The following is a 26,827-nucleotide window of genomic DNA, read 5'->3' as shown; positions in this document are numbered from 1 at the left end:
ACTACAGTCTGGATCATGGTCTGGCCATGGCCTAATCAGACGTCAATTTGGTCTGATCATGGGCAGATTTGACCGCACTTGGGTGTGATAATAGCCAATTCGAGCGCACTTGAGTCTGATCAGAGGCGGCTTCGAGCGCAGCATAGTCGTATCATAGGCCGATTTGAGCAAATTATATTTGCAATTTTTTTCTAAAAGATGTCTCTGCCAAGAGTCAACAATACAGCAGCATTCTGATCAGAGAATCATCGAGAGTCTGATGCCGTTCATGGGAACCAAGGGGTCCAGCTGATAGCAACTGTCAGTTTACTTTCGAAAAGATTTGGAATAACTGCAGATAAAAGACGTTATTATGCAAAGCTTTCTAAGTTCATCTATTCAGTCAAAAGCTTGAATCCCCGACCTACTCAAAAAATTTTTCTGGCACTTGGGTTTTCATTTCATTGGAATTACTTTTAGAATTGACTTTGCCTTGGTTGAAAATATAACTGAAAACTCAATTTTCATGAAATGAATATATTATAACGTTAAATATTTTATCTGGTGATATGACCAAAATAGTCTAGATTAAGTCTGATCAGAGGTTAATTGGGTCTGAAATGTCTGATCATAGTCTGATTATGGTCTGGGTAATGGTCTGAGTTTGATTCTGGACCATGGTATGGAGATGGTCTGATCAAAACTTATTCGCTCTGGAAAGTCTGATTGGAGACCTTTTCAGTGTTGAAAGTCCGATCACAGGTAATTTCGGCTTGGAAAGTCTGATCACGTGTGATTTCGGTCTAGAAAGTCTCATCAGAGGAAAATTTGGGTCTGGATCTCAACCTGGGACAGGTGGCACAGGTGGGTCTGTTGCACTGGGCGCAACTCAAGTCTGTCTCAGGGCTGGGCTGGGTCGCGCACCTCCGCCTGAGTGCATTGAGTAACCGAATTATTTTTGCTAGAATAAATTTTTGATTTTGCGGTCCCTTAAAAAGTACATGCTTTCACCCTTTTTTAATTTGTTTGACAACTACGTTTTTGTCACCCATATTAATTCGCCCGAAAACAATGAAATGGAGAGTAAACGTGAACATAGATTAAAAAATAGCATGATTTGTGATGTGATTTTGATCTTACCGAGCGTGAAATTCTTAAAGAAAATTTTAAGAAGAACTTAACGTTTTCAATTTTCGGATATGGATTGCCGCAAAAGAACTAGGGAACCGTTATGGATCAATTCAATAACGACGTTTCTGGTTCCTAATTTTGTTCAGAGCTCTCCATAACAACCGTATTTCAGATTTTCTCAGCTATTACGCTATGTGGCCTCTTTTCAAAATAGTGTAAACTCTTACTTCCTGTGGTTGAATAATTATGGTTGCAAACTATTTAACCATTAAAGTTCGGCGTCCTCACTTAAGTTTAGTTTAATTGATTATTGTATGTGACTATAAACTACACATGAGCGACTAAGCACATCTCGTTTCAAATACTTAGCTTCAAAATATTTGAATAGATTGGTTTATTCCGTTTTTGCATCTATAAAAGCGATTTATATAGCATAATTGACCAAGCATATAGAGCAAATTTCTCATCGCGCTCATACTTCTCGCACAATTCACGCAATTTTAAGGTGGGTTGAAAATGAAATGAGTTTTGATTTCGTTGGAATATATGAAAATCAATAATTGCAGAACATAAATAGTCAGTAGCCCCCCCCCCCCCCCCCCACTCGCCCGAAATATGATTATTTGTAATTGGAGTTGACCCTCATTCAAACCTATGTATTGCATTATTAAGGCATAAACGATCTAAGTTATGTTGACCAGGTTCAATTGGTACACTTTTGAAAACCCCCTCCCCATTTGTTTATCAAAATATGTTTGTAGGAAAAGTTTTCCAGGGATAAGTTTCCAGGTTATGCTAATTAGGTGTAAGGCTTACTAAAATTCTTTAATTCACATTCACACATTCACATCTTAATTTTGAAATAAGGCGGTATGTTCAATAACCAGAAATATGCTAATTCATGTACTAAACTTCAAAATATTTATTAATTTGAATAGACAGGAACCAACAATTGCTTTTTAATACGCGCAAACTTTAGTAATGGCAGCGCCGGCACAAACCTTCCGCATACGCTTTAATCATCTCACTTTAACATAATGTTGACTGTGTAAATACTTGCTAATTCGTTTCCTGTTCAGACCAGTTTTGACCAGTTCAGACCCTCTTTCGAGTTTCAGCACAACCTAATTTTTACTTTTAAAATTATTAGTATTGTTGTATTATTGTTACTCGCTTTAACCAGCTCTGGAGTATTCGATCAAATTTTCATCTTTGAATTTGGAATCAAATTTTTCTCCAATTTGAAATTTTAAGCTTCTTTGTACTTGTCTCAAATATTAAAGTTGAGTTGTCAAATTGTTGAAGACAAACATAATTCAAAGTTATAATTTTTCAGTATCACAAGAGTTCAGCAGTTTCAACTCAAATTCTTGCAAATTTCTCTTCTGGGTCCCCAAATTACTGACAATGGTGGTTCCAAACTTCATTACAATGGGTGCTGCTAAAGAGGAAGAAAATGACGGACGTTCGGAGTCAATTGAGATGAGAGAGATAGAAGTGCAGGTCCTGGAATCGGACGATGGTGCAAGTGGTGCTGATGGTGTGGAATCGTTGCAAACGTCCTTGGAACACAGTGGTGCCTCCACTTTGAGGTTTTGGAACATTTGTTCACTTTATAATAAACCCTATTTTTTGCTAATGTTTGGTAAAGATATAAAAACTCTCCGACAAAATCTGTCAGGCCAATGGCTTTTCATTTGGCTGCATCATCTCAACCAATTTAATAACCCAGGCGCGGGTCCTACACTGAAAAACGGCATTTCCGCACCGTCCAAGGTGGAAAATGTTGATCTCCAGACTGTCCCAGACAGAAAATATCTATGTCCAGTATTTATATCATTTTGATCGCTAATTGACGGACCAATCTCTTAAGACTAATGGGGCACCGATTTTCAAAAATTCTTAATCTTCAGTTTTCAACAATTCCCAATCCTTTGCTTTGAACAATTCTCATTTCTTAGTGCCCAAGGATTCCTAATTCTTAGTTTTCAACAATTCTTAATCTTTAGTTGAAACATATTGCATAATAACTATACAGTGATTCCAAATGTTTCAGTGGTCCTTCTAAAGATCCCGTGGTACCCAAAGGCAGATCTGATCTCTGCCCCACATTGGGGAGGGATGTAGTTCCTTTCTCGGCAGGGAGACACAGAATGTGTGAACACCACGTGACCAGACGAAATGACGACGACTCTTACGATGAGTCATGGGAAGAAACAGACGTCGAGGGAAGACAATATGTGTGCGCATGTGGACGCGACATGACACAGTTTGAAAAAACTGTCAACAAAAACAATTTATCTGTAAGTGAAGGAGTACTGAAAACAATGAAAACAAATAGTTTGTTGAAAAATAAAATCGTTCTGCGTCTTAAGCTTAAATCAAAGCGCAAATGAAGGGTCAAGGTCATACCAGTGACCTTGTATGACCTTGACAAAATTTCTAAATACTATTAATAGTTCTGCCTTAGATAGCTGAACGGTAACGTGTCTTTAGAAATTTGTTTATCGTTGAAAAGCATTGATTTTTGTCTGCAAAAAATACGTACATGTGATTCTGTTGATTTCCTATTAATAATAAAACGATCACACATATTTCGAAAAATCGGTCTTAGTAATGTATATATGCCTTTAAAGAACAAGTGTTAAAGAGTTTTGCCAAAACTTTTTGGTGGAGATTATAAAGACAAAAAGTTGACATAGAATCCCAATTTCTGTACCCAGAGTTTCAATTGTTGAAAGCTATATGTGTTTCAACCCCTCTCCTCCTCGGCATGCAGCTTTGTATGAACACTAGGTTGCCGTTTTTGTTCAATAAAACACACGCACTCAAGTTCAGCGTAGAATAGAGACTATCTTCTGTTTTTTTTTAAAATTTAATGTGCACAGAATTTATAACCCGGAGGTTTGTGACATGAACAGAGTACTGGTCATCCTAAAAAACAAAATATCTCTAGACTGACTCAGCGCTGATTGGCTCTGCCTTGGGATTTAAGAAACATTATTTCATAAATTACGGTTTTTTAGCAGAGCAAAATCTTCATCTTTGTCAAAAAAGAAGCTGATTTTTTCGGCTCCAAAAATACTTACAAAAATCGTTGAAAGGACCCATATTGCATTTATCATTTATTATTGAAGGAAAACGACAAGCAATGTGCAACAATTAAAAACCTAAAAAATTCTTCCTATTAGTTGTATTATAAAGAAAATGTTAAGGTTTTTAAAATGTTTCGAATTGTTCTGTCGTTTGTACATTGACAAATTCAAAAGGTTTCCAGCATGTTTGCCTTTAATTTATTGTATTAGCATGTGCTTAAGAGAGAAGGAGGAATGACAAAAATGAAGTCATGGCGTGAGAGATGTCTGGAACCTGTAAGTTTGGTGAAGGGTGGTTTTGTTCATGATGTTATTTAATCAAATGAATTGTCTGAATTAATTCTTTCTGGGTAACTGCTACCTTTCCACCAATAGAATTTCACCATCTATGCTTGTTATATTCGATTTCATTCGCCTAGGCAACAATTAGGGGACTTTTCAATTAAAGTAGCCCCCCGCCCCCTCACACACACACACACACACACACACACACACACACACACACACACGCACGCACGCACGCACGCACACACACACACACACACACACACACACACACACACACACACACACACAAACACAGACATACACACGCACACGCGCACACACACACACACACACACACACACACACACACAAACACACACACACATACACACACAAACACAGACATACACACGCACACACACAAACACACACACACACACACACGCACGCACGCACGCACGGTAATATAGCCCCATTATGCAATCGTTTGTTCAAACAATCTTAGGACCCGGGTCGAGATGTCAGCGCCGTTTCAGCGCGTTATTTTGTAAGAAGTGCGCTGAATGTGCTAAAATTATGTAAGAAATGAGCTGAATGCGCTGAAATGAGCTGACACGCGCTGATTTTTCAAAATTTTCAGCGCAAAAATCTTACATAAGAAATGTAGTCAAATTTCAGCGCATTTCTTTAAATTATTTAGTGGATTTAAACGCTTTTTGACAACGTTTCCTCAATTTCGAACAATTTAGTTTTTCTTATATAACAATTAACTTTTTCTTAAAAAAGCGCTGAAAAGCTCTGAAAATATGTAAGAACTGCGCTGAATTTTCTGCGCATTTCTTACATAATTTCAGCGCATTTCTTCTTAAACTGTCTATTAATATAAAATTAAAATAAATAGTATGAAGGTCAGGAATCTTTGGCGCAGTGGATTGGGTGAAGGCTGCCGAACCGGAGAGCAGGGTTCGATTCTCAGTTATAGCTATTTTTGAAAACTCAGCGGTTTTCAGCGCGTTTCTTGCAAAGTTTCAGCGCATTTCAGCACATTTCAGCGCATTTTTATGTGTTTTTTGCGCTGAACTTTTTGAAAAATCAGTGCATTTCAGCGCATTTCTTCCATAAATTTTCTCGACCCGGGGAAGATTCTCGTTGCTGGCGGAAATTAAAAAGTTCCCTTCTGGGCTGACTATTTAACTATTTCTACAAACTTCTATAGCATATGGCACTAGACTCCTGAAATTCTTTCAATTAAAGATTGCAAAATTTCAGTTTTAATTCGCAAGGTTTGTGAGATCCGTTCGACCCTTTTTAGGCCCTGGAACATTGTCTGGACATGACTGAAATTCTGCTTGAATCTTGCCTCAAATACATCAATGCACACCACTCTCTCTTCACTTCAATGTCTACATTCCAGTTCACACCCGAGTCTGCATTTTCATCATCATCAACACATCGCTACGAGCAGAGGTCACCCGAGGTTGCAGGAGGGGAGGAAGATTTGCGCCCTGTGAGGGTTGAGAGACGAAGGGCAACCGAAGACGTTCTTTATTAAAACTCAGTTAGGGGGTCTTTATCATCATAGCTCCCCCCCCCCCCAGTATAGTGGTCATAGTCATATGACGCCCCCCTCAATTTCCGAAGTAAAAATATAACATTATAACAAGATTAATGAGCAGGCTATTATTTCGTAGGGGTTGGGGGGGGGGGGGGGGTCTATAATAAAAAAAGACGTGGTTGATGTCAGGATTTGAGTGGTTTTTGGGGCACTTATACTATACTAAGTCCCATAAAGTTGCAACGCAGGCGAACGTTCGAAAAGCTCGGGCATGCAAATGGGCAGTGTTTTGCTAGATATCACCATGTTTTAAATTTGAACTTTGACCATTGAAACGTTCGATAGCGTTGCAACTTTATGGGACTGACTATATATACAAGCAAGAACACGTGTTATAAAGTTGACACCGTTTCAAATGTTCTAAAAATAACGGAAAAATACTGGAGGCCAAATTTCAATTTTAAAACATGCAGATAAATTGAATAGAAATGTATAACAAAGAAGAAACCAATGACATTTAAATTAGCATATTAAAATTTCGAAAGTCATTTGGCCTCTCGTGTGTTCTCAGAATTTTCGCTTTGCGTTCAAAAATATGTCGGAGATTTAACCTAATGATGAGATAAGCTATGACAAATAATCTTAAAAATCATAAGTTGCTACAAGTGAGAGTTTTTAATACTATTAATTTTTAGCAATATTGTCATTATTAATCATTTAATTTCAAAATTTTTTCTCTTAATTGGCGTTTAAATTAAGAGCATTAGAATAGACTCTATTAGCTGTGCCAAACTCCTCACACGGGGTCTGAGAAAAGTACGTTCAAATAATCTTGGCGTCATCTCTGTGATCTTTGTTTGATCTATTAAAGGTTGAGAGAAAAAAATCTGATGAAAATTGGGGAAAATTTAAGCTCTATATAGCTTCACGATAAGCTCTACTTGATCAACGAATGCTTGGCTAGAGAAAAAAGAGCCTGGAAGAGAGAACAAGAGAGTAAATTATGACAAAAGCCCATTGTGGGCGGGCTTAAGAAAAACAGTTGTTGTAATGGTTAACGCACTCGGGTTCCATGTAAGAGAGATGGTTCCAACCCATTGCTTCATATTCTCTGGTTTCCGAGCGAGAGAAACAAGCAAGTTATGCTGTCTACACAGCCGCAAAAAGAAATGAAATACAAGTACGTCTTGATTGCTATGACTTGTTAAAAGAACTAGGCCCTCCTTCGCTTCAAGAAAAAAAAACTGTTCAAAAACAAATTTCTATCTCCTGGAGAACACCTTGACAAGGTAAGAATAGTTTTAGTGTTTCATGGCAAAAATTGTTTGTTTTAAATATCACTGGCTCTTGATTCATCATTGATTCAAAGCGTGCTTAGTATAGAAGATACTATCATAATATAATCAGCAATGACTGAAAATAGTTGATTGCAAAGATTATTCTTTCTCCCGCAAAGATCGCAAAAATTTTTCTGGTCAGTTTTTGCAGTAGTTGGTACTGCTTAGACTCCCCTAATTTTATCATTAACTTAGGCATTTTTCGATGAGTTGGCGAAAAAAGTTTTTGCCTTGAATGGTCAGTAGATGGCCTTATGCTGTTCTGTAAAAAATTTCCCTAATTATTTCGGAAAAAAATGGCGGAAAACATCATATCAGTCCTAACCCTAGAGAGTTCTTTTTTGTGATGCTGTAAAAGCAAGCAAAATACTTAAAAAACGCAGGTTGAATTACTGCAAACAGAAGACTTCTAAGAATTTAGTTTTAATAACAAATGCTACAAAGGGGGGCTCAATGCAATAATTTTTATTCGGCCCACAATGTCAAAAGTATGCAACAATGGCTCGGACTATAGTATTCTCCAGAAAGCTGACTAGAGTTGAAACGCGGCCAATAGTGGCACTATAGCACAAAAAATTACGATTGAGAAATTCCTGGGATCAACTAAAACGCCAATTGGTAACAATCTGTTAAATTTAAAAAAGGATGTCTTGTTTTTGTTTCTAACCAAAAATAGAGAGGAAACTGTTTAAATTCACATATAGATTTCTCTAGTAAAAATTCAAGAGATCAAAGTTTTTCCTGCAAAATAATTATGCATTTTCTTTACAACTACCGTTTCTTCTTGTACTATAAGCAACTACTACCCGTACTTTTGTTGCAGAAAAACACAGCACTGGAACATTAATTTGGCGTACAAAAACAGCTGAACCAGGCTAACTGAAGATAAAAATAGTCAAAGCTTCTCCGCACATCATCCGCATAACAAATACCGACAGCAATTACAATGAGCATTAGTATTGGATCAATGCGCTTTGTCTGCACACACTTCAACAATTGTACACAGTGTACATAAATGGCGAGAAGAAAAATTCGAAATACTCATATGGCATGATTAAAATGGCCGGGCACTCGAATAAGTCTACCGATATAGTTCTCAACCAGGATTTTTCGTTTGAATTGAGCTCGAAACCCAGTCATTCTACTGTGAGAACCTCGCACCCTGTTCATGTTGTGAACGTCAAGTTTATTAAAATTTAGTTGAATGCTAGCTTAGCCTTGGGCAATGGGAATTGTGCCATTGGGCAAGTCCTCTTTATTGTGGCTATCCCTCAATGCATTTTAAAATTATCCTAGTTGACGCAGGTTATACAGCGCCATATGCCGCCATCAGGAACTAGCCCACTCATTTTAGTCCATGTTGTGGACGGTATAAGCTCATAATTGTTCGCAGAAGGCAGCGAATGTTACGAAACGCTCTTTTAGGTACCTTCATTTGTTTAATTTTGTATTCATTACGTTTTTTTAGCTCAAAAGCTCTTTATCTTATTCAATTTGGCAGTTCCTATGTCTTTTTGTTTTCTATGAGATTTTCTGTTAGTAATTGTCACAATTTATGAAAGTCTGGATATAAGTCATGGCCAGGGCTCAAATGTACGCTTCGAAACAGTCGCTGCCTTTCAAGAACAATTATGAGCATAAAACTTCCACTTGGACTAATGATGGACATTGTTGGGCTAGTCCATGATGGAATTTGGCTGCAATTATCTCGGGAGATAGCGCGGCATCACCTGCATCACCACAGTACGTGGAACTACATTTCAGAAGTGTCATGCTACTTTCAAATTAAAAAACAGAAAAAGTTCAATTACTTTAATTGGTTGATTATTCAGTTGAAACCCATATGAAATTGGGTTCTTGAACGATTTCTTTGTTTGTTTGCAGCATGATGTAGCATAAGTTAGCAAAGTTTTCTAGCAAGATTTTGTATTGAAAGAAGAAAAAATTTAGCAGGGAGCTATTCTGCTCAGATCAAGCACTTTGTTTAATTGATGCTGTAAAGATAAATGGCATTCGGTAATAACCAAAGCTATGTTGAAGGGCAGTCGGAGAGCACTTATGTCCAGTTGAACTACATTCATTTGCGTTCAAATTGAGAACTCATGCTCGAATGAGTCATATCAGTCACAGACTGTAAATTCCAAAAAGTGTTATAAACATAATTTCGGGAAGAAGAAATAACATACACTGATTAAGTAATGAATTAGATTGCGGAGTACTCACATTTTTGCTATTGCCAGACAATTTATTTCCAAAACTGGGTTTTAGTTGCACAATTATCTTCTTAAATAACTCATTTTGGATTGCTTGTGCTATGGTCTACAACAATGCTGCAAAAACTTAACAAGATTGTCGTCATGAAAAAAGCAGATCAGAGATCTTAGTTGAGACGAAAAATTGAATATTGATTGATCTTTGAAATACCCTATTTATGTTTTTTTTTGCTTGAAATGACTAAAAACTGATCATAAGCATAAAGTCCTCAAAAAGTTTGTTTAGTTTTCCGATGCTTAATCCATCAGCCAAACTTCAAGTTTGCAGTGTGGTCATAACGATATATGCAATATTTATGTTACCTCGTTTACTATAAATTTTACCACCAAAAACGCTAATTTTACAAACATTAAACTCTTAAAGATTCGCCGCGAATTGGAATGAGTTTTTTTTCATTACAACAAGAAATGGTATGCTAATATTTGAATTGTTGCGCGGAGTTCATTTTTGTAGAAATTGCTCTGAATTTGTTACAAAATCAATTTTCACCGCTAAAAGCAGCAATTCTTACATACTTTAATCATCGAAAAGCACAAATCTTACTAAAATTCGCCGCCAAAAAAGCCGACGCTTTGGAGTAATAAACATTTTTTTTCACCAAAAATCTTACATTATTTCACTGAAAAACTCGACCCGAGATTCTGCCTCAAGGTTTACATGGTCTGATACGTCACAAATTAGAACAGGAACCATAAATTTCACAGTACTAGTCTAGAAGAAAATGAGGGTTTTAACAGAGTTAAGAAGCCATGTTTACTTCAGGTTGACCATAGCCTGACCAATGTTGACTGCAATTATGGTACCGCGTGGAAGTTTCAGATGCAAAAAAAGAGGCCATAGTCGCCAAAAAAGAGCAATTCTGCTCATAAAAAGATCAGTCTGAAATGTGGGGAATAATAAGAAAAAGGACAGCTGAGAACAGGCCGCTGTGGCCTAATGCTGTTCCGCTGCGATTACGCAGGAACCAAAATTATTACCTAAAATGGATTTCAGTTATGATATTGAGCAAGTTTGCTCGAAATGGCAAATTTATGCGGTCTGTTCTATTGGTACCCGTATAAAAAGAGTCAGTTGTTCAGAAAAATTTAGTGTGCAATCGGATCATTCTGCCGCGTTCCGTTCAGATATACACAAAAGTCTAATCACATGAAAATAAGGAACGCACGTAATTCCGGACGCAGCAATCCTGGCAGGAACATCGATTTCTATCAGAGGTCAGTTCTATTTTTGTCTTCATAGCTAACAATAACGGAGTAATCAAATTTCTATTTTTAAGAACAGCTACAGATTGAGTTACAGAAAATAAATGAATTATGAACTACTTTCAATAACAGCGAAAACGGAAAGTGAAATAGTATTAGCTTCATCCTCGCAGAAACTCTCTAATTTCACTTTTGCCGATGTTGTAAGAGTCGACCTTGATTGTCTTGACAGCTTTTTTCCAGCGCAGTTTGGTGTTTCTCTCGTGAACTCCAGGCTGGGTTGACCTCGCCTGCCACTCGTCTCTCTTTTCCAAACTGGCCTTCTCTTCGTGGAGTTTATAGTCTAAAAATTATTTTACACCGAATAAGGAGGTTTTCTAATGTGGGTTAACACATAATGTTCGAAGCGCGCTCATCCTAACTTTTAGCTTTCTTGTGGAGCAAACGAGGCAGGAATGGGAAACATTCAAATTATAAAAGAATATTTCATGCTTTGTAATTTGAAACTTGATGGACTCTAAAAGAAGGACAGGAATGTATCAGGTGACGTTGATCTGATCTGAAAATGAACTGATCAAAAAGAAAAATATTATCGGACAAAACTCAAAATTAATTGTTATTTCAGGTGAATACACAGTGATAAAGTAATAAAGATTAAAGGTTCTCAACTGTAAACATTGAATAGGTCTGTTGATGTCTCATTGGAAGGTCATTGTGATTTGTCGTTATCCAGAAAAAGCAATAAGACAACGAAAACAACAAAAATAGGGGCAAGACTAACCAATTCACTATTATTTTGAGACTACAAAGCAAAAAATTTATAAAAACAGCTATTAACTGAAAACCTGCAATGACTCTAAATTTGTTCTACTGGGAAGCTCAACAAAATTTCACTAAAAAAAGAAAATTATCAAGAAAAATTTTGCCTTCTCATTGACGTCAATAAGTCGAAACCAAATGAACAGGCCTTACAAAAAAAGCAGAGCAACAAAATAATCCAAATTCGATGGGTTGTAAAAATATCAGGACAGAATCTAAATTACAATCCATTGAAATAAATTTCCAATGAAGTAACAACTAGTAGCGACTTCTGAGAAAATGATATTTAGTCAAAAAAGAACATAACTCCAAATAACCAAAAATTCAGGAATCCTGGTTAGCCATTTTTAGAGGTAATAATTTACTGAAACATGGCCGTACGAAGAAGCCCACTGTAACTCAACCATGTAAACACCCGCGTAACGGTATTTAAATATAGGCCACACAATTATATTTCTTTACGCTAAATAGCGGTGATTTTTTCGAAGGTGTCTGAGCAGCAGAGAAACTTGAATGCTGCATATGTTTTTGTTAAGGAGTAAGGTCAAGCAAAATATAAAAGTTTGTTTGGTTCTAAAGCGGTAAATACTTCAAATCCCAATTATTGTTATATTGAATAAATGTGCCTAATAGAATTTTAATGTTAAAAAAAGTTACGAGGTTTAGAAAACTTGGAAGCCCGAGCAGAGTTGAAGGAACAAAAAAGCTGAATTGACCGACACACATTATGAGTATATGATAGAAAATCAATCTCTTCTAAGAAATTTCTTGTAGCAGCTCAACCACGCTACCATTATCCTCGCGGTTAATTAATCAAGACACTATTAATCAAGCGTTTTTCTTTCGCAAAATCTTGGTCAATTTGTTTTTAAACGCTATTCGTTTAGGTGCTAGATAGATTGTATGAATAGAAGAACGGTAGCTCAGAGCCGCTAGTAAATTGAAGGCATACGCTTTTGGAATCGCCTTTTGGAATAACTTTTTCAAGACTCATTTCGGCTTGATATCAGACATATTTTTTGCAGGTAATCAACAACTGGCTACGCTATAGGAAGGCACCTGATGAATTTGTTCACAGAAATTGGCTTTCTAAGAGAACTTAAGACAAAAATTTGTTCACTTAAGAAGTATCTTGTAAGAACAAGAACAAAAATGTTATATGTTAAAAGTTATAGCTAAACTTATGCTATAGGATTTGATAGATAACACGTGTTATATGTTATGTAGAAACAAATGTTGTTCTCTCAAATTCCGAGCACTTCATTTATTGCTGTGTTTGTATCGGGTTTTCTCGTATATTAATTAAATATCTTATCTTCGAGAAATCTTATTATCTTCTGGAACTAACAGTCCCGTACCTCCGGTGTACCACTTTTGTCTCCTGCTCTCTCGAACAAGTGGACACGAATGTTGTATTTTTAATGAATAGGTAACAACTCTCAAAATAGGGCTAATTCTTACCAATAATTTTTGTTTGCCGACAGTATTAGGTTATGAAAATTGTTCTCAGTACAAAAGCGCACATTTTATTATTCACGTAAACTTATGAAAACGGAGATTGAAAAGTTCTCAAAAAAACGGACCATCTCCGCTATTGGCCCATGTGTTTCACTGATCCCAACACTTACAGAGTACGTGTCAGTTCATAGTGTAAAATTAGGGCTTTTTTGTGCCCAGGCGTTACAATTAATTTATACTTTCGGGGCGAGTGCACATGGTTGATAAGTGAGATTGTGCAGTTTTCTGCAAGTTTCTACAAGGTGATGCATTCCACTGCAAGATTTTGATTTTTTATCCAAATCTTAACTAGCAATATCTTATAAATTAACCAATCAAATTGTAAAATCTCACGTGCTGTTTTTTACAAGAAAACCACTCTTACAATTTACAAATTCGACGACTAAGGAACTTAAGAAAAATATCCCATCATACCGCAAATGGTCGTTTTGTTTCTCAAAGTTTCTTTAATTTCTGTTTGAAGACTACAAAGCAAGTTCTTTCAGGATAAAGATGCTGGTTAAATTTAAGAAGGATAAACAAAAGCTAAATCCCTGTTCGCTCATCGTACAAAATTCTTGTAGTCATACTAGGTCAAATATGATTTGTACGAACTCTGGTAGACATACAAGGATCATATATGATTTCCTAGTAATCATTCAGGGATCATGCAAAAAATTTCAAACCCTGAAAACTGTTTAATTTTCATTTTCTATCGAGGTTGAAAAATTTCGTTGAAATTATATAAGGTCATATATGACACATAAAACACTGACTGGAGCCAAAAATTCCCCTATAATGTAGTCAGAGGACATATCAAATGAATATATTGCAATTGCAATCGACATTTGATACTTTTTATGCACTAAAAGAATAACTTTGCCATTTAGACATATATACAAAACGATTTTGATGTTTAATGCTAAAATTTGGACATTTATAGTCTATGTTTCCTATAAATGAGCATTTATAGGTATTAACTGGCTTCAGAGAGTATCAGATATATAGTTATTTATTTGGACTCATTCTTTTTTTAGTGCCCAACTTTGCAAATGATATTGTAGGTTAGGGTCTTTTGGCGGATCACAAACTGACGCCGGGGAATCACAAAAGTGATGCCTAACCGAATACAATTTTGAAAAACACAAATGGAAAATGATTTATGAAGAACAGATGTATGATTTTTGCTAATCATACCAAGATGATATATGATTTACTGTAATCATACAAGGATCATGTATGATTTCTTAGTAGTCATACAAGGATCGTACTAGGAAATACGTTATGATTTATATGAGATCATATATGATCCTTGTATGACTACTAAGAAGTGGCGACCCAGGATAAGTAATTGTATGCGCAACAAGAAATCACAAAAAAATGATATTATTGTAATTGCGGTAACAGAAATAATTGAACAAATAACGCTAAAATTAGGCAGCTGCTAATTCATGAGAAAAAAAACAAAGCAAAAAAAAAGAAAACAGTTATTTTTGTGTTTTTTCATATAAAAATCCGTTGCGCCTAAGATTAGAAAGTAATAGTTGAAATAACAGAAAATACTGTATGCATATAAAAACTGGAAAGATACCAAACAACTCTTACTAAGGAGAAAGAGAAGATCTCCGAGACTGTTGATTTTGGACTTGCTCTTAACACTTGTGTCCCCTCCTGGTATCAGAGTTGATATTCTTCTGAAGTAGTCCGTCTGTTGCCTCTGCAGCTGCTCTTGCTAAAATGATCAAAACGTCTAAGAAATAGCATGAACAGAAATTGGAGCAAGCCTGAAAATGTTTTCTTCGGTTATAACGTTTGTTTGAGATGCAATTGTGGTCAGTATAAAATGTCACAATGTCACGCAATTTTCCTGGATCACACCACTTTTGGCTCAAAAATCACAGTTGAGTGTTCGTGTGAATCTAGTCATATTTAAAAGAGCCTGAAATTTCCGTCTGTGTCACGCTGATTGTCAATAAAAAATTCTAACCACAACTTTTATTATGGCTATGAAGCAACAAGATCTTTGCAAGATTTTTCAAGTTTTGCAAAAATTATCAAGATCTTGCATGACAAGGCAAGTTGTGTCAAGTTTCATTTCACAGTGTATCGCATACCTTGCATTTCAATCCCTGCAACATTGCATCTTGTCTTTTCTTCTGCAACATTGCGTAGTGTCTGTGTTTGGCACTCCCCACCAACACCTTCTCCCAAATAGTGTCATGACACGAGTAGCAACTCCTCTCCTCGGGAGCCAGAAGAGTCTTCTTGTAAGCAGCTGTTTTGTGGGTGTTGCTGTCTTGGTTGTTGTTGGAGGACGAGGCGATGGGGTCCGAGGAGGGGAGGGGTTCTGGGCACGAGTTGATACTGTGGAGAGAGTCGAATAGTGACTTATTGGACGAAACTAAAGTTAGGGAAACAAAGCATACAAGTATTACAGAGAGATAAGCAAATTATGAGAGAAAATAAACGAAATTAAGACAAAGTTTTATTTAAAATTAAAATGGGACAGTTTATATAACCTCTTATGTTGGAAGAGTTTATCTCTGATGTTTTGGTGTGCTCATATCCCCGTGTTAAAATTTTAAAATATGGAGTTCCTGCATCCTAGTTAGTAAGTCCCCTGTCTTCTTTGGCGGATAATTTCTTGATTTTGCCCAAGACTTTTTGTTCCGACCCATTTGTGGGGGGAGGAACTATATATTCAAATGGGTTTTTTTTTGTTCAGTCAATTTTGGCCGACCGATATATTCATCGTAGAGAAATGTGAGTGATATCATTAAAAAGCTCATCCAGCGTAGAATTCAAAACTAAAAAGATTTTTTAATTTCAATTTTTTTCGAAGAGTTATCGAGGATTGAAGTTTTGTGTGAACACGGGATATTTGGTTCAATTTTGATCACTTTTACCGTAATTTTTGTTCGAACTAACATTTTTTTCTACGAAAAGTTTAATTCAAAATTAGATTTCACGCGACAAAATAAATCAATGTTTGCTTCTTAATAGACGATAGGCGATAAAAAGACCAGTTCTAGTCTGAGAGGGAAGTTTAATATCGAAAAAAATCGGATTCTATTTGGGAGCTCTTTTTTTCGAAAATTTTGCATTTTTTTTGTCTTTTCAAGTCACCTAGAGACTAGTAACTTCTAATATAAAGGTTCCGTTAATTACAAACCTTATTTACAATCAAATGAAGCCCAATGAACAAAACCTTCGTTTCCAAGGGATCGCTCATGTTTTTTTTTGGAGTCGTATCTCAGTTTTCGTAATTTCAAATGAAATTTTGATTTTATTTTTGAGGTTTTACTAAAGTTTTAGAATTCCATGGCATAAACTCGTTGACTAAGGGCGCAATAGATTTTGTACTGAGCATTAGGTGAACCTATCTAGTGCTGTGAGTGGAGAGCTAATGGCTGTTAAGACTTTGAAAACAAGTTTCGAATTTTTTTTATATTAGTAAGTTATAAACCTATTTTTGTGAACTGTAAGTTCGTCTCAGTAAAAACAGGACCCCCACTCCTTCCTACTGCAAGCAAAATTAATCTCATTATCGGTTTTAGCAACTAACTATTGATTAAATGATTTCAATGTCACAAGATTTCAATTTTTTTTTAAGTCTTGGACATTTCGTTTTTTGGTTACTTTTGAAATCTTATCACGTCATCCTAATATTGATGGCTACAAATGTTTTAGCGAAGAAGTCCAAAGGATCATAGATAAAGTTTTCAGAGAAAAAAAGGATTGTTTAAATGGCTTCAACACTTTCTGCTAGTATTTTTCTACAGAATTTTTGGTTTTTGACTCTAGTGTTTTTCCATAGTCATAAGAAATATTGTGATGTCTTATTGATTACCTAGGCATAAAAACATCCGTGTATTCACATCGTGGCCTAGCTGAGCGTATTCATTGACATCTGTTGAAAGCTATTGAATTTAATGGTTGTTAAGTATTTAAAATGTGGTTTTTAGAAAATTTTTTTGAACACTAATCAATCTTAAACTTTTTTCCGTGAACTGTAAGTCGGTCTCAGTTATGACAGAACCCCTTTTCTTTTTATTTTAACAACAATTTATCTAGTTAGCGGTTTTGTCTTCCAACTATTGGTTTTTTGACTTCGGTGCACGAGTTTTCATAATTTATTTTTAATTTTTGTATATATTTTTTTAAGTAATTTTGGTTACTTTTGAAATCATATTACAATATCCTAATATTGACAGCTCCAATTGGCGTACAGAAGCTGTTCAATGGATCGCAGAAAATTTTTTCAGAGAAAAAAAGCTTATGGTTTCAATGGCTTCCACACTTTCTTCTTGCACTTTTCTACTGAATTTTTGAATTTTGCCTGTATTTGTTGTTGTTTTCATAGCCAATGACATGTTTTTATATCTTATTGATAACTTTTTAATGACAAGTATCCTTGTTGTTACATAATTTAGGCATAATTTAGCGTATTAAATGCCTTCCGTTGAAAGCTATTGAGTTTTAAGACGTTGATACTATGGATTTTCTCAAAAATTTCGTGGTTTTGATATAATTTTCATTGCCATACGACTTATTGTGATTAGTTATTGATGACCTATGAATGAAACGTGTGATTGCTATTCCATCGATGCAGAACTTAGCGTGTTTTTTTAATTCCGTCAAAAACTATTGAATTTAATGTCTTTGATACCAGGGGTTTTCTCAAAAACTTCTTGGTTTTAATATAATTGTTTATATTTGTTGTTTTTCAAGTCATTTTGTAACAAAAAAAACAATCACCATGCTGTTGAAAATTTAATTGAAAATAGAAGAGATCATACTGAAAAGTTCCTTCTCTGATGGTGTTGACACTTTTCTCGCTTAATTTTTTTGAGTTTGCTGTTTTTGCCTTTTTTTTTATTTTTAGGTAGCCCAAAAATTCTGACCGGTCACATAAAATTGTAATTGATGATTAAATGAATGTTGTTACCCGAAACTGTCAGTTTATAGCCAATAGTCCTAAAAATTATGATATTATAAATGTTCAATACTTTTCAAACTTTTCAGTTTTTGTTGTTCTTTTCGTCAACTTGTAACTTATTCTCGTCATTGAGAGGTTCTATCCAAGTCCTTGAATTCCAAAAAATAACATGCCTACTGATTTTATGTCGTAACTGATGTTCTGTTTGTGGACAAAATGCGTTTTCATAAAACAATTGTGAGTGGTGCATTTGTGTTTCTTTTTCTCTTCTTTTAGCTTATTCAGGTAATAACAGATCCCAATGATTTGCAAATGTGACCCAAATGAACGAACTTTTTTACTCTTTCAGTATAATTTTAGTTGAATTAGTATGAATGAAAACTGAAATAAAATTACCTAAAATTCAGATAATAGCTAATGACTTTAATGGCTTCGATAACTTGTGTTTTTGTTCGTTGTTTTTGAGATTTTCTGCGTCTTTGTGTAAATTGTTCGTAATTTTTTGAGATTTTCTGCGTATTTAGTCCGTTCCTATGGCTTAGTCTAAGCAAATACAGGTCCCATTTTTTCATAATGACTTTTTAGTAAATTTATCAAGAATTATTTCGTTATAAGCTAAAGATTTTTTAGACTTTTGAAATTATTTGGATTAAGAAATAATGATTGGTCTTTGAGTTTAACCTCATTTTTTTTCTCTATGTTGACTTTTTACCTAATCTCATTATGGAAAACATCCATCTGCTGTATAGTTAGGAAACACTAAATTTGTGTTGTTAAGGTTTTATCTGATTGCATTTTGACGTTGTTACTGAGTGCTTTTAAATTTATATAATGGTTTTGTGCCGTGAAATTTTTGTTTTTGCTTATTTTGCTGTTTGTTGTTTTTTCCCGTAGTCTTTTTATTGGCAGATCTCGTGAGCGCTGTAATAAGGCAGGGCATTATGTAATTCCATTAGTTTTTAGGTTTTGTAACAATTTTTTAAAACTCAAACATCTATTTTTTTATCTCTTCATTTGGTTGACAGTTAAGCCAAACATGCAGATGGGCTCGGGTCGGAACATCATGTGCGAACGCACATTAACGAGCCGCCTTGTTTATTTAATAACGCAATGACAATTTTTTAGCATGTTTTGTCAGTTTCGAGGTGATTGAGATTTCGTTAAAAAATTTTGGTGATATATTGAATAGAAATGTTCAATCAATTTAAATTATTACCATGTTTCAAACCAACTGTGATCCTAACCAATCTTGAACGAGCCAAAGTATGATCGCTTTCAAATTTTAGTGTGGAAATGAAGAAAGTTCGCAACCTGTAGCAACGGGAGGGGGGGGGGTGTGAAGTGCGTTCAAAACAACTCCAAATTTTGAACGGGCGAAATTGTGATGATAACCAATTCTGAGCAAGTCTTAAATTTCAGTGAGATGAGCAATTTTAAAGAAAGTTAGTAACCTAAATTTGAGTAGATTTGGGTATCTTTAGCATACTGTCTCTTCTCGTCGTTTCTTCTGAACTTGTCAATTGCACTCCTCCTCAGGTGGGAATCAGTGTAGGCTGGTACTTTGAACAGGTAGCCATATTTCTGCCAAATCAACTTCTGATCCAGTTCCTTCCTACACATCATACCAGATATTGGTCCAAATCAGGTTAAATTACCCAAATTATACATGAACGAACCTCATAAATCAAATTGGCAAATTTTAACAATGAAAACATCAGTCGCGAGTTTTTCCAATACAATTCGAATTAAACTTCAATCAAGTTGCACTGGAGAGATCGATATAGAATTTGAAGACCAAATTATTGTTAATAATTGAATTCAATGTTGATCTTTTTATGAGTTATGTTTCCACGAAACAATTAAATGACTAATTGAGAATGTGAAATTGAATATTGTATCGATTTGTGGCTACGGCTAGCTAGTTTTATACATTACAGACAATGAATTGTTAATTATGGCCCATTGTTAAGTCAGACATAATGCATCAGTTTTATAGATTATGAAAAAAACTCTTGTTCCCCCCGGAAATGGAGGCTAAACTTGCTGTTCAGTCGATCACATAGTAATGATACCCTAGTGATGGAGAGAACTCAAATCTCAGAAAAATCTTAGAAGATAGAGACAGATCGAGACAAATATGAAAATACAAATCAGCTATTATATCAATCGGCAACTAAAGTTTTGATTTCCTGTTAAATCTAGTGATGAGCTGAATCAAATATTGCAGAAATCTTGCAATATGATCCGGCTTGGGTTGATTTTTTCAACATAACGACGCAGAGGTATACCGAAATCGTCACGGGCAGATAAGCCCGATGCGTGTATCTCGTGTTCGTTTTTACTACGTTAATACAATGAAAATGGAACCCTACTGCGGAAAATAGCTACTTTAGCAGAAACCAGCAAAATGGAAGGCAAATTAGCAACCCGTGTTTGCAAAAGTGTCCTAATCCTAGCCGCGAATAACAAGTACAAAATTTAAAACCTATTTTTCGCACGGCTTGTATCACGCATCTGCTCCATTTATGTATCAATTTTTCGCACGCAATGAAGCTTGATTTCGCATATAATCCGCAATTAAGCCTAACTTAATTACTACTTATATAATTAAGCCTAACATATTACTACTAGTAGTACTTTATTACTACTCATAGTACTTTATTACTACTTATTACTACTTATTAGTACAATTTATTACTACTTATTGAAATCGGCCTGTCCCATATTGATATACAAAGCCTTTGATAAGCGAGGAATTTTTCCAAAAAAAATTAATTTTTGTGGTTGCATGTGTTTAAAGCACATTAAAGCTTTGAAAGCTTCAATTAAATCTTTATTAAAGTGCTTATTGCATGCTCAAAATGCGCGCGAATAATAGATACCTAAATTGAGCGGAAAAACGCTACAAAACTTTTAACCTACTTTTCGTTCCCAATGTTCTTTTATTTCGCAAAATTGGTGGAACCCCTTTTGCGAAAACTAAGATACAAAAGATGTGTCCTAGTTTCGTTCATTCTATGTATCTAATTTTCGGGGCAGTTTTACTATTGGGTCATAAATTTTGGTTTATACCTCTGCGTTGTAATGACGCATCATCACTAATTTCTATCGGGGACACATTGAAAATTGTGTTCTAATTCTATGATAAGGGTATCGGGAGCGTTCAAAAAATGCTAGGAAAAATAAGATCCCAATTCAAAACCTTTCAAGTTTAACCCAATAATTTAATTAAGCCCACGTGTTTAAACAGGTTTTCAAAGCACCGATTAGGGACACCAAGTCTTGCTAGATCCTTGCTAGATTCTTGCATGAAAGTGAATTAATGCAATTTATTGCAAATTCATTTAAATATTAACAGAAAAAATCAAACAAGGAACCCATATCTCTTGTCTGCACTATGCTCTGTTTTTCTTAGTTTAAAAATTTACTGCCTATCCTTAAAATGTTTTACACTTGTACAAATTGTGTCGGGGTGATAATAGAATTAGGTGATAAACTTTGCGACCAAAAAGCGCGCGAACTCCTGGTTAAATTTACCGCGATAAGCCTTTCAATATTCAAGAGTTACCGTAAAGTATAGAGCGGCCAAGTAGCCGGCGGAAAAGTTTTACTAAGTGACATCACAAAATTCCTGTAGTCTTCTTCAGTGTTATTTTGTTTACTTTCACTCATCGGCGGCTGAGAGGAACAAGGGAACAGAAGCAAAATTTCTATGAGTTTTGTCATACGGGATGGATATTGCTTTCAGAATATCCATTACCGTATTCTAGTTCATGTTCATCATTTGAAGGACAGGTGCTTCCATTTAGTTATTTTTTTTTCAGTTCTTCATACATATTCTAATGTCTGTTCATATCCTAGATAGGAAACTGTCTGATCACGCATGTAAACATTTCTTGAGCACTTCCTTATATGTGATTAACCTGTGAAATAATTTTACTTCCTTTTAATCTCGGTTTTACCTTAATCTTAATTTCATTCTCCGATTTGCACTGCTATTGTTCATTTCTAATTTAACCTTAGTCAATCGCTTTTCAATTAAGTCTGCTCCATTTGGTATTGAACAATTCGCACCTCAAATACTAGTTTCGCGAATTGAGAAGTCAAAGAACCGAAAGTTAATAAGCAAACGCACCGCAATTGCTTTTGCTAATTTGTTTGGAAAGCATTGGCTACTCGATTGACTTGTGCAAAAGTAATCAAGTACAACATGGTGCAGTCAGTTAGTGAGTCTAGAAAGACTCCCCCTCACTTTGACGCAATCTGGGAGAAAACAACCGTCACTCCAACGTTTTCGTGGGACAAATGGACGCAACAATGGAAGTTGGCATTATTGGCGAAAGAAAGGATTCAACTTGAACTCCTGTTGAGTGGACAACCTTCTACAGTAACATACCCGCCCAGACCGACATACGAGGACTCTGTGGAGAACCATACACAAGCAACAGAAAGGGACCGAAGAGTTCGCAATCAGCAGTTAAAGGTAAATAGGCAAAATTGATGTGAAAAGATTGATGAAATTGGCATTTTGTGCGGAGCTAACCCTTGGGGTAATTGCGAGCAGAAATCTGCATCGCTACTTTACTTAAGCATCGGAACAGAAGGACGTCGTATCTTTGAAAGTAAACATCCCCACTTCCAAATCGAGAAAGAACCATCCAAGGAACTTTGACAGGCGATGAATGATTCCTTCACTAAATTTAGGAATATCACGTATAATCGCTTGATATTCTGGTCATCTAAGCAACAAAAAGGCGAATCCGTTGAAAGTTTTTACGGTCGCTTAATCGAACAGGGGGAAAACTGCAGTCTCGGGGACTAGGAAACTACTCTCATCAGAGACAAAATTATACTTAACATGATGGACCATGATACTCAAACAGATATGTCTAAAGAAACCGTTTCACCTACAAAGTCTCTCGAGGTCGCAATACAAATGGAAATGGAGGCACAAAACCAGCAGAAAAAAAATCAAAATTTGAATATAGCCTCCAATTCGGTTAATGGTGTCAATAATTTCCAAACCCGCAATCGCAACGCGAATTACGAACCAACTCGTAAAGACTTCACTCGGTACCCAACTGTCCCGCAAAACTACCAGTATACAAGCATTTGTGCCAACAATGGACTCACAACCAGCGTCAAATTTGCCCTGCGAATGGAAAATGTGCAATAATTGTTGTATAACCGGACATTTGAGAAGAAATGCAGAAAACCGAAAACACCACAAGGACAATCATCTAAAACTCCGCAAACAATTGCTAACCAAATCGACAACTTTTCTGAAACAAGTGATGACGAAGAATCAGTCAATTATATCACGAGCTATCAACAACTCTATGATCAAGCCTATGACTCCAATTTTCATAGCGAGCCAGATGATGATGTGGCTGCCATCTCTTGATTCGGCAAACCAACTGGAAACTTTAAATGCTGAAAACAGTTTGGAAATGTACGAGCAAATGCAATGATTGATTCTGGAATTGTAGTCAGTCTCATCACCAAAACGCTGGCAAACTGAATACTACGAACTACACTATCTGCAAATTGGGTCACTACAAAACAAAACAAGCACTTGAAAAATTTTTCAAATGAGCCAATTAAAGTGCTTGAACAACTCGCAACAATGGTGACATACAATGACTGGACAAGCAATGACGCTCATCTAACAGTTGTGGACGACGGACATAAGATCATCATCGGAAGAGATATTTTCAACAGTCTTGGCCTCGCAGTTGTTCAACAACAAGAAGGAAACGGTAAATGTGTAAATAATATTAATAATTCTACATGTAAAATTAAAGACACAATCGCGGATCAATTTCCCCATTTTGGTTCAAAGGATTGGCCTTTCAAAGACACATGTAGCGAAATCCAAGTTCCATCAAAAGTTTACAGCAAAGCACCAAAAGGTCGACGTGTTCCAATAAATTTACAACCTAGGTCACGGCGGAATTAGATCGTTTAAAGACTGAAGGTCACATCGAAAAGTTGTCTCGTTATTCGGAAGAACATTTCATATCTCCAATCGTCATTACAGTAAAGAAGTATCAATCTATAAATTTGGCATTAGAAAGTAAAGTGTTAAATTAAGCAATACACAAAAGCAAATATCAAATGCCCAATATAGACATGCTAATAGATTCAATCTCACAACACCTCGCCAACACTCAAAACGGTCAACAAGTATGTTTTTCAGCAATAGATCTCAATTACGCTTATAGTCATTTACAATTACACAAAGATACTGCAAAACCTTGTAATGTAGACATACAAGTGTATGATTATAAACTTGTATGTCTAAATTACAAGGTTTTGCAGTATCTTTGTGTAATTGTAAATGACTATAAGCGTAATTGAGATCTATTGCTGAAAAACATAATCCATGGCTTTTTGGAATTCAGCCGGCATGTCAGTGAGGCCGTAGAATCCCGTTTTGAATCTATAATTTCCAGTGGATTTTCCACAAATGATTTTGAAGTTACAATATTTTGCAGTACCTTTGTGTAATTGTAAATGACTATAAGCATATTAGAGATCTATTGTTGAAAAATATACTTGTTGACCGTTTTGAGAGTTAGTGAGGTGTTGTGAGATTGAATCTATTAACTTGTCTATGTTGGGAATTTGATATTTTTTGTGTATTGCTTTATTTAACACTTTAGAGTCTATTTTTATAGATTGATTTTTCTATACTGTAACGACGATTGGAGATATGAAATGTTCGTCCGAACAATTAGACAAGTTTTCGATTTGACCTTCAGTGTTTAAACGATCTAATTCCGCCGTGACCTGAGGTTGTAATTCTTTTTGAACGCGTTGACCTTTTGTTGCTTTGCTGTAAGTTTTGATGAATTTGGATTTCGCTACATGTGTCTTTGAAAGGCCAATTCTTGAAACGAAATGGGGAAATTGTTACGCGATTGTGTCTTTAATTTTACATGTAGAATTGTTAATATTATTCACACATTTACCGTTTCCTTCTTGTTGTTGAACAACTGCGAGGCCAAGACTGTTGAAAAAGTCTTTTCCGATGATGATCTTATGTCCGTCGTTCACAACTGTTATATGAGCGTCATTGCATGTCAGTCATTGTATTTCACTATTGTTGCGAGTTATATAAGCAATTTAATTGGCTCGTTTGAAAAAGTTTTCAAGTCCTTGTTTTGTTTTGTAGTGACACATTTTGCAGATGGTGTAGTTCGTAGTATTCTGTTTTCCAGCGTTTTGGTGATGAGACTGACTACACTTCCAGAATCAATCATTGCGTTTGCTTGTGTTTTCGAAACTGTATCTTAGCATTTAAAGGTTCAAATTAGTTTGCCGAATCACATGAGATGGCAGCCACATAATCATCGGAATCGCTATTATTGTTGGAATCATAGACTTGACCATAGAGTTGTTGACAGCTCGTGCTATAATTGACTGATTCTTCGTCATCACTTGTTTCAGAAGAGTTGTCGATTTGGTTAGCATTCCTTTGCGGAGTTTTAGATGACTGTCTTTGTGGTTTTTTCGGTTTTCTGCATTTCTTCGCAAAATGTCCGGTTATACCACAATTATTGCACTTTTTCCATTCGCAGGGCAAATTTGACGCTGGTTGTGAGTCCATCGTTGGCACAAATGCTTGTATACTGGTAGTTTTGCAGGACAGTTGGGTACCGAGTGAAGTCTTTACGAGTTGGTTCGTAATTGGCGTTGCGATTGCGGGTTTGGAAATTGTTGACACCATTAACCGAAGTGGAGGCTATATTCAAATATTGATTTATTTTCTGCTGGTTTTGTGCCTCCATTTCCATTTGTATTGCGACCTCGAGAGACTTTGTAGGTGAAACGGTTTCTTTCGACATATCTGTTTGAGTATCATGGTCCATCATTTTATCGCAAAGATTCCAAATCATTTAACTAATTTCATTTTTCATCAGTTTGAGCTGGATTTTAAGTCTAATTGCCAATTAATTTTACCTCTTGATACAAACCAATTTTATAAAAATATATTAGCAACGCTACTCAGGACAAATATCATTTCCCGTCAAAATAAGCTCAAAGGCTTGAACACAACCAGGCAATGCCTGAACTGAACTATTTATACATGAAGCTATTTTGCGGCTGCAACTGAGTTTCATTAACTATTCACTCTTTGAATAATTGTTATTTGTGGTCCGTGCTATTTGCATTGAACAAATTTCCTTTTCCCATAAGATGATATTTTCCTTTTTCTAATGCGTATTTTTCACCTTCTCTTTTTCCTAATCCCATATCATCAAATTTGTTTAGCATTTCCTTTCGTTGCTATCGTGTTCATTTCTTTCATCAAGAAAACTATGCTTTCGAAAAGAAGAGCAATTAGATTTTCTTAAAAGTAATTTTTTTAAAAGAAGTGAATCAAATAAATTAGTTCTTATTTTTGTATGATTGTACTTTTTTCAGTTTTGATTGTTTTCATTCTTGCTTGCGATTTTAAAATTACTCCTCGATTCTTCAAAGGCGAGTTTCGTTTCATTTTGCTATTCAACAGATGTTATTATTCTACTACTGTTCAACTACTTCAATAAAAGAATATTTTCGATGTAGTGTCATATTGGAATGTCAAGGCTGCAAACCATATTCGTTTTTTATTGTTTTCTGACAGAAATTGAAAACATCTGAGGTAGCCGTCTTATTTTTATGGATGATAAGATAGCCATTGGTTTGAAACTGTAAAAATTACTAATCAACGGGCCAATGTTCCG

At 35.6% G+C, this 26,827-nt stretch overlaps 3 protein-coding genes across 6 annotated transcripts in view; 1 reads left to right on the top strand and 2 right to left on the bottom strand.

Annotated features, from left to right (window-relative positions):
- The window catches only part of LOC142342971 (transmembrane protein 120A-like), a 318,405-nt gene that overhangs the window by 76,784 nt on the left and 214,794 nt on the right, over window positions 1-26,827 (bottom strand). The window lies entirely within an intron of this gene.
- LOC142351829 (uncharacterized) lies at window positions 1,450-6,075 on the top strand. Of its 4 annotated transcripts, XM_075404048.1 has the most exons (5): window positions 1,450-1,615; window positions 2,447-2,702; window positions 3,167-3,413; window positions 4,416-4,481; window positions 5,785-6,075. In XM_075404048.1, exons 2-5 carry the CDS (start codon window positions 2,518-2,520, stop codon window positions 6,022-6,024), a joined length of 738 nt encoding a protein of 245 aa, XP_075260163.1. In that variant the 5' UTR covers window positions 1,450-1,615; window positions 2,447-2,517; the 3' UTR covers window positions 6,025-6,075. The 4 variants fall into 4 exon arrangements, with proteins under 4 accessions (XP_075260163.1, XP_075260170.1, XP_075260155.1 ...); XM_075404055.1 differs by lacking the exon at window positions 1,450-1,615 and having other exon boundaries at window positions 2,289-2,702; window positions 4,428-4,481; XM_075404040.1 differs by lacking the exon at window positions 1,450-1,615 and having other exon boundaries at window positions 2,289-2,702.
- Window positions 10,928-26,827, bottom strand: part of LOC142344263 (uncharacterized) — a 17,247-nt gene continuing 1,347 nt past the window's right edge. The window contains exons 2-5 of the mRNA XM_075395836.1: window positions 19,547-19,707; window positions 15,271-15,557; window positions 14,762-14,888; window positions 10,928-11,183 (exon numbers count right to left, since the gene is read on the bottom strand). Coding sequence (XP_075251951.1) covers window positions 11,002-11,183; window positions 14,762-14,888; window positions 15,271-15,557; window positions 19,547-19,707 — 757 coding nt within the window. The 3' untranslated portion in view covers window positions 10,928-11,001. The remainder of the gene's footprint in view (window positions 11,184-14,761; window positions 14,889-15,270; window positions 15,558-19,546; window positions 19,708-26,827) is intronic.

The sequence above is a fragment of the Convolutriloba macropyga genome, chromosome 1, assembly GCF_964194025.1.
Source record: "Convolutriloba macropyga chromosome 1, txConMacr16.3, whole genome shotgun sequence".
Taxonomy (NCBI): domain Eukaryota; kingdom Metazoa; phylum Xenacoelomorpha; order Acoela; family Convolutidae; genus Convolutriloba; species Convolutriloba macropyga.
The sequence above is the reverse complement of the archived record's forward strand: the minus strand, read 5'-3'. Positions and strand labels throughout refer to the sequence as shown.

Bases quoted from the DNA above. Each gene is read 5' to 3' on its own strand.
- LOC142351829 (XM_075404048.1), top strand. From the start codon at position 2,518: ATGGTGGTTCCAAACTTCATTACAATGGGTGCTGCTAAAGAGGAAGAA. The intron at 3,414-4,415 runs GTAAGTGAAGGA...TTATTGTATTAG, and splicing joins TCAACAAAAACAATTTATCT to CATGTGCTTAAGAGAGAAGG. The intron at 4,482-5,784 runs GTAAGTTTGGTG...GACCCTTTTTAG, and splicing joins GTGAGAGATGTCTGGAACCT to GCCCTGGAACATTGTCTGGA.